Source organism: Martes martes (assembly GCF_963455335.1).
Source record: "Martes martes genome assembly, chromosome: 8".
Taxonomy (NCBI): domain Eukaryota; kingdom Metazoa; phylum Chordata; class Mammalia; order Carnivora; family Mustelidae; genus Martes; species Martes martes.
The window spans coordinates 7,014,977-7,026,617 of record NC_137895.1 but is presented as its reverse complement, the minus strand read 5'-3'; the positions used below and the strand labels follow the sequence as shown (position 1 = coordinate 7,026,617).

The following is an 11,641-nucleotide window of genomic DNA, read 5'->3' as shown; positions in this document are numbered from 1 at the left end:
CAGCAATCAGAGCCATCTTTTTTTTTTTTTTTAAAGATTTTATTTATTTATTTATTTGACAGACAGAGATCACAAGTAGGTAGAGAGGCAGAGATAGAGGGGGAAGCATGCTCCTGGCTGAGCAGAGAGACCGATGCGGGGGCTCCATCCCAGAACCCTGAGATCATGACCTGAGCTGAAGGCAGAGGCTTAACCCACTGAGCCACCCCGGGGCCCATTAATTTTTATTTTTAAATTAATTTTTATTTTTCAAATTTTTAAAATTTAATTTTAAAATTTTTAAAAAGATTATTTATTTATTTATTTGAGAGAGAGAGTGCGTGCAAGTGAGCACGAGCAGGGGAAGAGGCAGAGGGAGAGGGAGAAGCAGACCCTGGGCTGGGCATGGAGCCTGCTGCATGACTCTGATTCCAGGACGTTGGGATTATGAGCCGAAGGCAGACTGAGCCACCCAGGTGCCCCTAATTTTTATTTTTTAATTAAAAAAATACTTAGAGGGGCCTTTCTTAACAATCCTATCTAAAGCAGCAAGTCTTGGGGAGTCTGGCTGGCTCAGCTGGTAGAACTTGCCACTCTTTTTTTTTTTTTTTTTTAAAGATTTTACTTATTTATTTATTTGACAGAGAGAGAGACCACAAGTAGGCAGAGAGTCAGGCAGAGATAGAGGGGGAAGCAGACTCCCCGCCGAGCAGAGAGCCCGATGCGGGGCTTGATCCCAGGACACTGAAATAATGACCCGAGCCAAAGGCAGCAGCTTAATCCACTGAGCCACCCAGGCTCCCCAAACTTGCCACTCTTGATCTTGGGGTTGTGAGCTCAAGCCCCACCTTGGGAGTAGAGTGTACTTAAATGAATAATAATAAATCATAAAAAAAAAAACCCTCCATTATCTAAAAAAAAAAAAAAAAAGCAAGTCTCCCACATACTCCCTGTCTTCTTTTTCTGCTCTGTTTTTCTCAACAGCACTCATCTCCACTTTGCATGTGGTCAAGAACTGCACAGCCTCTGAGATTGTACTGTATTTACAATCGAATAAACTGTTACTGTTTATTATTGTTTAGTAATAGTGTGTTACTGTTTCATGGGTGAAACTCCTGGGTAAGAGACAAAGGATTTTGTCTAGTTTGTTTCCTATTACTCATGGTATAAACAGTAGCAGGTGTATTTGTGTCAGTCCCCATGTCCCCCGAGCCCTGTGAAGGACCCACCATGGACTCTTATACACTTCATGCATAGGATGGCAGTACAGAAGGGGACTAGACATTCACTCCTCTTATAGCAACCAGCATACAGTTCTTTGTTCGGGGCATGGGGGAGATGTCACCTCCTCCCTCAAGGTTGCTTGCTGCAAACACAACCCTGAGAAATCGTCTGGGTAAAGAGCTTTCAGGGCCTCGCTCCCTTGGCATTCCCAGCAGGAGCCCGCAAGGAAGTGCAGGCCCATTGCTTCTCCCAACAGTTATATGATTACTTGTGCGTTGTCTTTCCAGTTACAGCAAAAGACACAGGAGAGCGGAGACTTTGTCCTTTTGCCTGTCTGGGCCTTTAAAAAGTGCCTGGCCCGGGGCACCTGGGTGGCTCAGTGGGTTAAAGCCTCTGCCTTCAGCTCAGGTCATGATCCCAGGGTCCTGGGATTGAGCCCCGCATCAGGCTCTCTCCTCTGCAGGGAGCCTGCTTCCTCCTCTCTCTGCCTGCCTCTCTGCCTACTTGTGATCTCTGTCTGTCAAATAAATAAATTAATTAAATGTTTAAAAAAAAAAAAAAGTGCCTGGCCCTTGGGAGTTGCTCAGTGATTATTTGTTGAATGAATGGATGGATTTACATCCATTGATTAATTCTCAGCAGGGGTCTTTTCATCATTTCCTAGGGCGGACCCTTCACCCCACCTTGAGAATACAGATGAGTCAGGCATTGTCTATCAGCTCTGGAGTGGGGGGAACCAGACCCTGATCCCACGGTGTGCTCCCTGCTGTGGTGTCTGGGAGAGCAGAGCCATACTCCCTGTCTAGCCTACATCCTTCTCACTGCAGGGAAAACTGTTTCTTGCTTAGAAAGAGCTGGAAGTATATGGCTTCATGGAGTTCCTGCCCCAGTTCCTGATTGCTGCTACATGGGGTGTGGAAGGGGCTCCCCCAAAGTCCGAAGGTAATGAGTACACTGAACATTAAGTAAGGTGAGCTGGGGGATGGAGATGGACAGGAAGAAGCTTCTTTGGGTCAGGGGAGGCTTCTGTCAGCAGGTCTTGTTTGAGCGGATGCCTGAATTCAGCGAGAGAGGAGCCAGTTAAGGATACAGACGGGGCTTCAGGCAGGAGTAGCAGCAGATGCTAAGACCCAGAGCGGGGAGCATCCCTGATGAGGGAGGCCAGGGGCTGAAGCAGATGGAGTCAGGAGACAGTGGGCAAAGGGGAGGCTGCAGAGGTCACTGAGGCCCTCGGAGCGCCCCGGAGAGACCCTGGCCCCCGTAGCACTTGCTAGAAGAGGCTGAGCTGAGACCCATTCAATCAGCAGGTGCTGAGTGCCTGGCTCGGGCCAGGCCTGGTGCTGCGCGCTAGTGACCCAGGCACCAGAGATGCCATCCCTGCTCAGTGGCGGTTGGACCGATTACAACAGCCAAAGCAGATCAGTTGGTGAGAGCCACCCCCGGGAGCGTCGGGGGCCCAGAGGCGTGTAGGGTCCCTGGGGAGCCACCGCTACACTTGCTGCGGAGGTAACGGTTGGCTGAGATGTGAAAGTGAGCTGGGGCTTGTCACCTGGGCAGTGCAGTAGAAAGGAGCTGTGTGTGGGATCCATACAGCGATGAAGAGAGGGGACGGGCCAGAAGGCCAGACCCAGGCCTGGAGGTTCTAATATCAAGAACACGTGGAACCGGCAGGGCCATCAGACATCCTCTGGGACAGTGTTTTTCAAATTGGCTTCTGTGGAGCTCTGGGGAGACGCCTCAGGGATATGCTGTCAGGAGCAAAGGGAAGCTGTGTGGGTCGTGGGTCGGGTCCAGAAACCCCATCCCATTATTGAACAGAAGCAGCTCAGGGCTTTATTCTCTGTTTTATACTGGTCTTCCCATTATGGTTGTTTTTTTTTTTTAAGATTTTATTTATTTATTTGACAGAGATCACAAGTAGGCAGAGAGGCAGGCAGAGAGAGAGGAGGAAGCAGGCTCCCCGCTGAGCAGAGAGCCTGATGAGGGTCTTGATCCCACATGATCCCACGATCCTGGGATCATGACCTGAGCCAAAGGCTGAGGCTTTAAACCACTGAGCCGCCCAGGTGCCCCCAATATGTTCGTGTGTGAATAAAGAATCATATGGCTAAAACGATATCTGAAGGCCATTGATCACATTTTTTACGGCTTTATCATAGTATAATTGACATAGGATAAGCTACACATAGTTAAGGTCTATGGTTTGGTAGGTTGGGTTTTTTTTTAAGATTTATTTATTTATTTGACACAGAGAGAGCACAGTAGGGGAAGCAGCAGGCAGAGGGAGAGGGAGAAGCAGGCTTCCCGCTGAGCAGGGAGCCCTACACAGGGCTTGACCCCGGGACCCTGGGATCATGACCTGAGCCAAAGGCAGACGTTTAATGACTGAGCCACCCAGGCGTCCCCATGGGTTGATAAGTTTTGACCAGTGTGTCCACCTAGAAAGCCACCACCACCATCAGTGTAATGCACATGTCCCTTACCCCCGAAAGTTTCTCCATGCCCCTCCCCCAACTCCTCTCTGTCCTCCCACTCCAGACTGTTGAGAAGCACTGTGGAGTCTATGCTCACAATAGTCCCATACTGGAAACACCCCAAATGTCCTTCGGTGGTCGACAGATAAACCAGTTGTGGTATACTGACCAATGTAGCAACATCAGTTGAGAATCAAAATAATTGTGTTGAGCGACAGATGCCAGACACAAAAGTACATAATGTATGAGTCCGTTTACATTAAATACAAATACAGGAAAACCTAATTTACAGTGATATATATCAGTGGGTACCTTTGGGAAGGGGGTATTGACTGGCAACGGGCAGGAAGGAACCGTCTGAGGAGATGGAAATCTCCTAGACATTGATCAAAGCTGTATACACAAGTAAACACTCACCACTTAAGATTTGCCTTTTACTAAATAAGTACTCAGTCGCATTACAATTCCCCCTCTGACCGCAAACTCACTCCCCTTGCCATATATATCTGGAGAGGACCCATCACCCTTACAGGGGGCCAGATAGTCCCAGAGCTGGCAGAGTGTCTGTGGGGTGGGGGACCCTGGGTCCTGAAGGCATCTCCCCTAATGACCTTTCCCACTTGCCTATCCTCAGATTTCTGGGAATGGACTCCCTGAGGAAGTGTTTCCTTGAAACTGCTTTCCCGTCCTATAGGCCTCTGGGGCTGCTCTCTACTCTAAAGCAGTAGGCACTGATGTTTATGGAGTGCACACTGGGAGCCTGACACTTTGCTGACACCCTGTTTATAGCACAGGTGGGAGGACCCAGGCTGGGAGGTGGACCCCTTACCCCACCCCCACTCCCTAGCTTCGTCACTGAGAAGCTGGGTGACTTAGAGGGAGGAGAAGGTAAGAAGCCTCACCTCTGAGCTGTAGCTGCCTCATCCCAGATGGACTCTCAACGCCAGTCCAGCTGGAGGACAGAATGAAGCGTTGTGGGGGGCCATGCCTGGGACATTGGGGTGCCCACTGCCCGGGAGTCACAACCATGTGAGGCTGTATCCCAGCCAGGGCAACTGTGGGGCTAGTGAGGCAGAACCTGGAGAGGCAGCCCCTGTGTGGGGGCCTGAAGGCCAGGCTAGGGCTCTGACTCTGGCATTGTCACTTTCTTGCTGTGTGACCTTGGATGACAGATAAATGAATTACTATGCATAAAACACTGAAAGCAGTGTCTACATTGGACCTAAGTGTCCAGAGTCTCCGCCTTGGTTCTTTCCTCTACAATATAGGATTCTCATTGGCTCTACTAGTCACTACTTCTCTGTACCCACCCGCTGGCTGGGGACCCTCATCTCTTCCTACCCGCAAACCAAACCTCAAGCCTCCAAACCCTTCTATTTATCTCAGCGGGGGTCCCCTCCTCTCCAGGCTCAGCCGCCTGCTGGGCGGTTCCCATCCCTCCCCGAATTCTCCCAACCCTGCCCTGACTGTCATTTCTGTACCACGTGCACAGTGCGAGGGATCCAGAAGGGAAGGCTGGTTGCCAGGGCAACGGAGGATAAAGCCCTTGTTCTGCCAGTCTGCTGATTGGCTGAGACACGTCCCGCCTCCCACCATCCTGATTGTGGGGGGCAGAGGGAAGGGTCTTGATGGGCAGGGAGAGGTACCAGTGTGCCTTGCCAGCACAGGACTTCCCCCTCCAGGCCCAGTCAGAGCCCCCAGGGCCTGAGGAGCTCAGTCTCTCACGGGGGACACTGGCCTCGCCCTTTCTCTGCCTCCAGCACCCACGGCGGCTGCAGATGGCAGTGTGTCTGGGGACAGCAGCTGCGACAGTCTACAGGCCGACGCTGAGCTGCTCAGGCTGAGGTGGTGCGCTCAGCACAGAGCCCCCCTGGACAGGCATCCGCAGGGCGTGAGGTGGGTCTGCGGGCATTTGGGGGAGGGGAAGGGGGCGCCTGCCAATGGTTTGGGAGGCAGGAATCTGGGCTCTACAGCCCTCAACCCTCACACTGTCCTGGATGGGACTTTGGCTAGAATGGGGCTGGAAAATTCCTGATAGATCATCTGGTAACCCCTCTCCCACCTTGTCACGGTGCGTGGGGAACCCTGAAGCCCAGAAGGGGGTGAGGTGCGGCCCAAGGTCGCTCAGAAGCCCAGCGAGTGATTTGTTTCAGCTAGGCTAGTCCCCTGAGAATCCAGGAGAAGGTCCGGGGGTCCTCAGTCTGCCTGGGAATGCCTGGGGTTTTGTTCACAGGGATGGAGAGGTTGGGGGACCCTAAACCCTGCTCCGTAGATCCACACCACTGCAGCCCAAGTGGCTTTGGTTCTGCCCAAGTCCTTCATTTTCATGTTTAAGCTGCAAGGGGACTGGGGTTCCTGCCTGTGGCTGGGGGTGGGGCACGAATATTTGGCCTCAGTCAAGTTCATTTCGAGCAGTCTTCTTGCTTGGGGTCCCTCTTCCTGACTTCCTCTCAACCCAGTTGCACCAAAGCGATTTTGAACTCTCTCTTTGGCTCTCCAGAAAGGCAGATGCTTAGGAGAGAATGGCTAAGCCCTCTTCATTTTATTTCTCCATGAGTATGGCACCTTGAGACACCGTCTGTGCTTCAGAGGGGCCAGTGGGGACCCTGGGGGTCAGGAGCAGGCATCGGGATGGATGTGGGACTGGTAAGCAGCATCTCTCTCTCCGGGGATCACGGCACACCTTGAAGAACCACCTGGAAGTAGTAGGACGAGAGGGGCTGGAGTTTGGAGACAGAGGTCTGAGGAGCTGGGGCTTCTCTTTAGCTTGTCCTGGGGTCGTTCCATTCATCCCCTTTCTTCCTTCCCCAGAAGTCAAGGTGGGTCCCTGTTCATTTCATTCTGCTCAGGTGTCTTTACCCAATGCGGAGGACTCAAACCTCAGGGCATCTCTGGGCCTTTGGGGCCCACCCAGCTCTTAGACACCTTCCAACCCAGGGCAAGTTAGTGAACCCCTCTGGGCCTCGGTAAAATGTAGACAGTAACACCTACCCCACAGGCCTCGTGATTTGTGAACACGCCCTAACAGGGCTCCCCTCTCCTGGCAGGCAGATGTGGGGCTCCTCACTCTTCCCCAATTTTTACTTCTCAAGAAGGGTTTGAGGGTGGGTTAAATGGGTCCTACTCTATCCCATTCCTGGAAAAGATGGTCTGGCTTTTGAAAGATGAGTAGGAGCCTGCCGCATGAACATGGTACAAAGGGCATCCCAGGGAAAATGAAAATGAAAAGGGCATCTCCACCCTATGAAAGATGCAGACTGTATGACACGCAGGGACACACAGGTGACTGACGAGCAGTTCCATAGGACGGCACCTGGGCGGGGAGAGGAGGATGGGGAGGTTGGCAGAGCACAGCTGTGAGTACCTCTGGGCCATTCTAAGGGGTCTCGGTATATGGAAACTTCATGAAGTACCTTATACCTGCCACCTTCCATTTTCCTGCTTTCCTGCCCCCCGTGGGCTGGAAATAACAACAGGTAAGACAAGGGCTGATTCCGGGCCATGCAGCTTGGTGCTAAATGCTCTTTAGTCCTTACCTTGTCAAACATTCACAGTGACCTTAAGAAATGGATCCTACTTCTGTCCCCATTTTACAGATAAGGAAACTGAGGCTCAGAGAATAAGAACAAGGAACTATAGAGCACGTATCATGGGCCAGGCATTAATTCTGAGTATTTTACATAAATCAACCCATTGAACGGTCACAGCAGCTCCCCGGACCAGGTGCTATCTTCATGCCCATTTTACAGATGTGGAAACCCAAGGCCCAAGATTTGGGGGTGGTGTTCACAGTCTTATAATTACAAAACTGGGCAGAGGCCTGGGTTCGGGAGCCTGCGCAGACCCTGTTGCCATCTACCCGGTCCCCTGGGGATGGGTGTTTGTTCAGATCGCTTTTGTAAGCCACACCCAACCAGGATGTGCGGGCGGCTGGGGACCCACTCATCTGTGAGGGTCTGGCAAGAGGCGAGAGGCAACATCTGCGACTGCACAGTCAGGGCCGGGAGGGGTGGCTCAGGGGAGGCATGGCCCCAGCTGTCCTTCTCTGAGCCCTCGGAATCCCCCCCCAGGCTCCGGTAGCCATGCTGGGCTGAGAGTTTAGGCAACTTGCCTGAGGGCACCCTGGCCTGTGAGGGATGGAGCCAGGTCCCGCCCTCAGCTCCAAGCGGCCTTCGTGAAGGGTGAGTAGGTCCCAGGAGGGCCCCTGTGATGGGGCAGCTCTGTTCTTGGCCCCCGCGCAGGGGGCGGACCCCGAGTCCCCGCTCTCCTGGGCCTCAGCCTTCCCAGCTGTAAGGTGATGCTCCGACCTTCTGGCTCTGGGAAGCCGGCGCGGGTCCGTCCGGGCTGGCAGGTGGGACCAGGGGCGCCTCCGCCAAGCACTCACCGCCCGTGTCTCGGCAGCTGAGGCCGCCGCGATGCCGCACTTCCTGGACTGGTTCGTGCCCGTCTACCTGGTCATCTCTGTGCTCATCCTGGTGGGCTTCGGCGCCTGCATCTACTACTTCGAGCCCGGCCTGCAGGAGGCGCACAAGTGGCGCATGCAGCGCCCCCTGGTGGACCGTGACCTCCGCAAGACCCTGATGGTCAGAGACAACTTGGCCTTTGGAGGGCCAGAGGTCTGAGTGGACCCCCGCCGGTGGCCGGTGGCCGGCACCGGGCGCCCTCCCCCGCCTCGCCCAGACTGCAGACCCCGGGGCAGAGAGAGGACAACCTCTGGTCCTCCAGGCCATCCTTCTTCAGCCTGGACCCTCCCAGCAGAGGCTTCCGGGTCTTCCGGGTGGACCCTGGCTGCACCTATTAAGATGGGGCACCTGGGCACCTTAAGGTGTCACTGCTGCTGGCTCAGGGCTTGCTTTCCACGTCCTGCCCTCCCCAGCTCTGGGTTTAATCCCCCACTGACCCCCAGTGCCTTTGTGCTGCCCAGCCCTCCTGCCCCTCACCTGCAGTAAGGCACCGCTGTCCCTGCCTGTCCTGAGCCTCGAGAGAGTCCCACTTCCCCATGAATTCCTGGTGATGCTCAACTGCCCAGGCCACCCAAGGCACCCACCCTACAGCTTCACGTGGCCGACTTCAAAGCAGACCCAAGGAAAAGGCCCTTTTTGGAGGGGCACCTGCTTGGTCCAGGCCAGCCCCACGCCTCTGGACTCAGGCGTGGCACTGAGAGTATGTGATGGGGTGGTAGGGTGTAAGACCACAGAGGAAAGAGGGGTGTGTGTGTGTGTGTGTGTGTGTATGTGTGCATGTGTGAGAGAGAGAGAGTCTGTCTGGGGGGAGAGGAGAGGCATGTGGGGGAGAGGAGAGGCAGGTCTGTGTGTGTGACAGGTGGAGTGGGAGGTAGTGGGGATAGGGCGAGCTAGTGAGCAGCCCCGGGGGCAACCAGCAGCAGCTCCCATCTCCGTCCCTCTGCCAGACTTTTCTATATCTCCCCTTCCCCAAGGCCCATGCCCTCCCCTCCCTCCCTGCCCTGTACCACTCCTTCAGATACTGCTCCCCTCCCCGCACCCACCCTGCCCACCCTAGCCCCATCAGGGAGCCCCCCTCCTGTGTGATCGGCAGTCTGTCTCACTCTCTTCCTCTGGAGCACCCCTCTTAGTTTCTTGCAATAATAAAGACTTCGTGACTATTTTTGTGGGACTCTCTCCTTTCCTGAAGGACGGATCATGTCTGTCATGTCACTGGATCTTCAGAAAAAACTATGATAGTGCAATATTCCCCTCTTTAGGGATGGGGACACCTGTCTCAGAGAGGGTAGCTAAAGCAGTTTCTCAGCAGTAGCATTCCTGATGTTGTGGCCCAGATCATTCTTTGCTGTGGGAGGCTATCCTGTGTGTTGCGGGAGAATGGGCTTCTCTGGTTTCCATTCACCGGAAACCAGTAACTCTCACCTCCTCCCCCTAATCAGGACAGCCGAAGCTGTTAGCTGAATACATGAGGTCGAGTGCCTCTGAGAATATGAGTTCAGGCACAGAGATGCAAAACAACGGCCTTAAACCAAATAGAATGTTCTTTCTTGCTCACAGCACAGTTCTCAGGAAGGTTGTTGGGAGCTGGTCTGATGGCTGGGTCCCCGGATGTTCAGGGGCCCGAGTTGCCTCTCTCTGGCTGTTTTGCTGTGCCTGGGATGTGGCCCAGAGTGGCAAAATCCAGGGGCCTCCTCTGCACCTAGAGCAGCAAGGTGGAGGGAAGTGTGTCCCCTCCCTTGAGGGACACTCAGGGATGGCCATAGCCCCCATGCCCTTATATCCTACTGGTCAGTACTTGGTCATACGGCAGCTTCTAGCTACAAAGGGGGACTGGGAAGTATATTCTCACATTTTTATTTTTTAAATATTTTATTTGTTTATTTGAGACAGAGAGCGAGAGAGAACAAGCATGGGGTAGGGGCAGAGGCAGGGGAGAAGCAGACTCCCTGCTGAGCAGGGAGCCTGATCCTAGGACCCCGAGATCATGACCAGAGCTGAAGGCAGATGCTTAAGCAACTAAGCCTCTCAGGTGCCCTGGGAAGTATATTCTTTTTTTTTTTTTTTTTAAGATTTTATTTATTTATATGACAGAGATCACAAGTAGGCAGAGAGGCAGGCAGAGAGAGAGAGAGGAGGAAGCAGGCTCCTCGCTGAGCAGAGATCCCGATTCGGGACTCGATCCCAGGACCCGGAGATCATGACCTGAGCTGAAGGCAGAGGTTTAACCCACTGAGCCGCCCAGGTGCCCCGGGAAGTATATTCTTTAGCTGGGTGGCTGTGTGTCCGTTTACGAAGTCTGCCTCCTTGAGAGGGAGAGAACACAGGGACACAATTATCATTCCATTGTCTTAAGGTTTTTCTTTCTTTCTTTTTTTTCCCCAAGATTTTATTTATTTCTTTGTCAGAAAGAGAGAGACAGAGAGACAGAGAGCACAAGCAGGGGGAGCAGCAGGCAAAGGAAGAAGCAGGCTCTCCACTGAGCAGGGAGCCCGACCCAGGACTTAATCCCAGGACCCTGGGATCATGCCCTGAGCCGAACGCAGGAGCTTAAGCGCCTGTGACTTAAGTGACTGAGCCACTCACATGTCCCCCATTGTCCTAGCGGTGGTTAGTCGAGGCCGCAGGGCAGCAGGCTGAGATTTCGACCAGATCCCCTGCCCCCCAGAGCAGGGCTCATCCCTAAGGAATGAGGGAAAGTGAGAGCTGCGTTTCTGGAGGGCTGGGGCTGCTCTTCCGCTATGGGGCAAGCCCAGGTCTTGCCTACCCTGGGTTGCAGAACCAGGCCAGGGTGAGGCCCAAGAGGCACCTGAGGCTCACAGCCAACTGCCTCCTTCAATTCTGTGCCCTTGGGGCCTCTCTGGCCTCCCCCAGCCCGGCCGTGCTGTGTCCGGTTGGGGAGATTTCCCCCACGTGCTCCCGTACCAGGCGGCTGACCTCATTACCCCTCACTGTGCCCTTCTTGCAGGCACAAGATGCCAACGTGAAATCAGCTGAAATAAAAGGGTTTGGGTCGGGAGTCAGGCTTGTTGGACCATGGTGTTCAAGGATGTCCCCAGGACCTGCCATCTCTCTGTCTGTCTTCCTCGGTCCTGATTTCCTTTGTGGGGGCTGCATTTTCCGGCAGACTTTCTCCTGGTGGCGGTCAAGTTCCCCTGGTAGTCCTAGGCTCCCACAGCCTTCAGCAAAAGCTCAGGGGGTGGACTCCCATTGCCCTCAGCCCCCGCCCCCGGGGGCACATGAGCTCAGGGCATGAGGCGCCCCCATTGCCAGCCCCTTCTGGTCCCCACTGCTGGACCTGGGTGGAGATAGCCTACTGATCGCATGGTCCGAGGAGGGCTGGGGCGGGCAGGGGCAGTTGCCTGAGGGAGGGAACAGGTCTTGGGAGGAAGAGAGAGGGACTGAAGATGTCCTATTAAGGGAAGGAAACAAGTGTGGAGAGACGTTAGCCACCCAGGCTACCCGGAGGGCTGGACTGGCTGAGCCTGCGAGGGCCTCAGGCTA

At 54.1% G+C, this 11,641-nt stretch overlaps 1 protein-coding gene across 1 annotated transcript; it reads left to right on the top strand.

The window, feature by feature from the left end:
• Positions 1-8,092: 8,092 nt before the first annotated feature.
• Positions 8,093-8,299, top strand: SMIM45 (small integral membrane protein 45; the record flags this gene model as incomplete). The annotated part of the gene is made up of 1 exon (XM_080811789.1): positions 8,093-8,299. One exon carries the CDS (start codon positions 8,093-8,095, stop codon positions 8,297-8,299), a length of 207 nt encoding a protein of 68 aa, XP_080667915.1.
• Between the last annotated feature and the right edge of the window lie 3,342 nt (positions 8,300-11,641).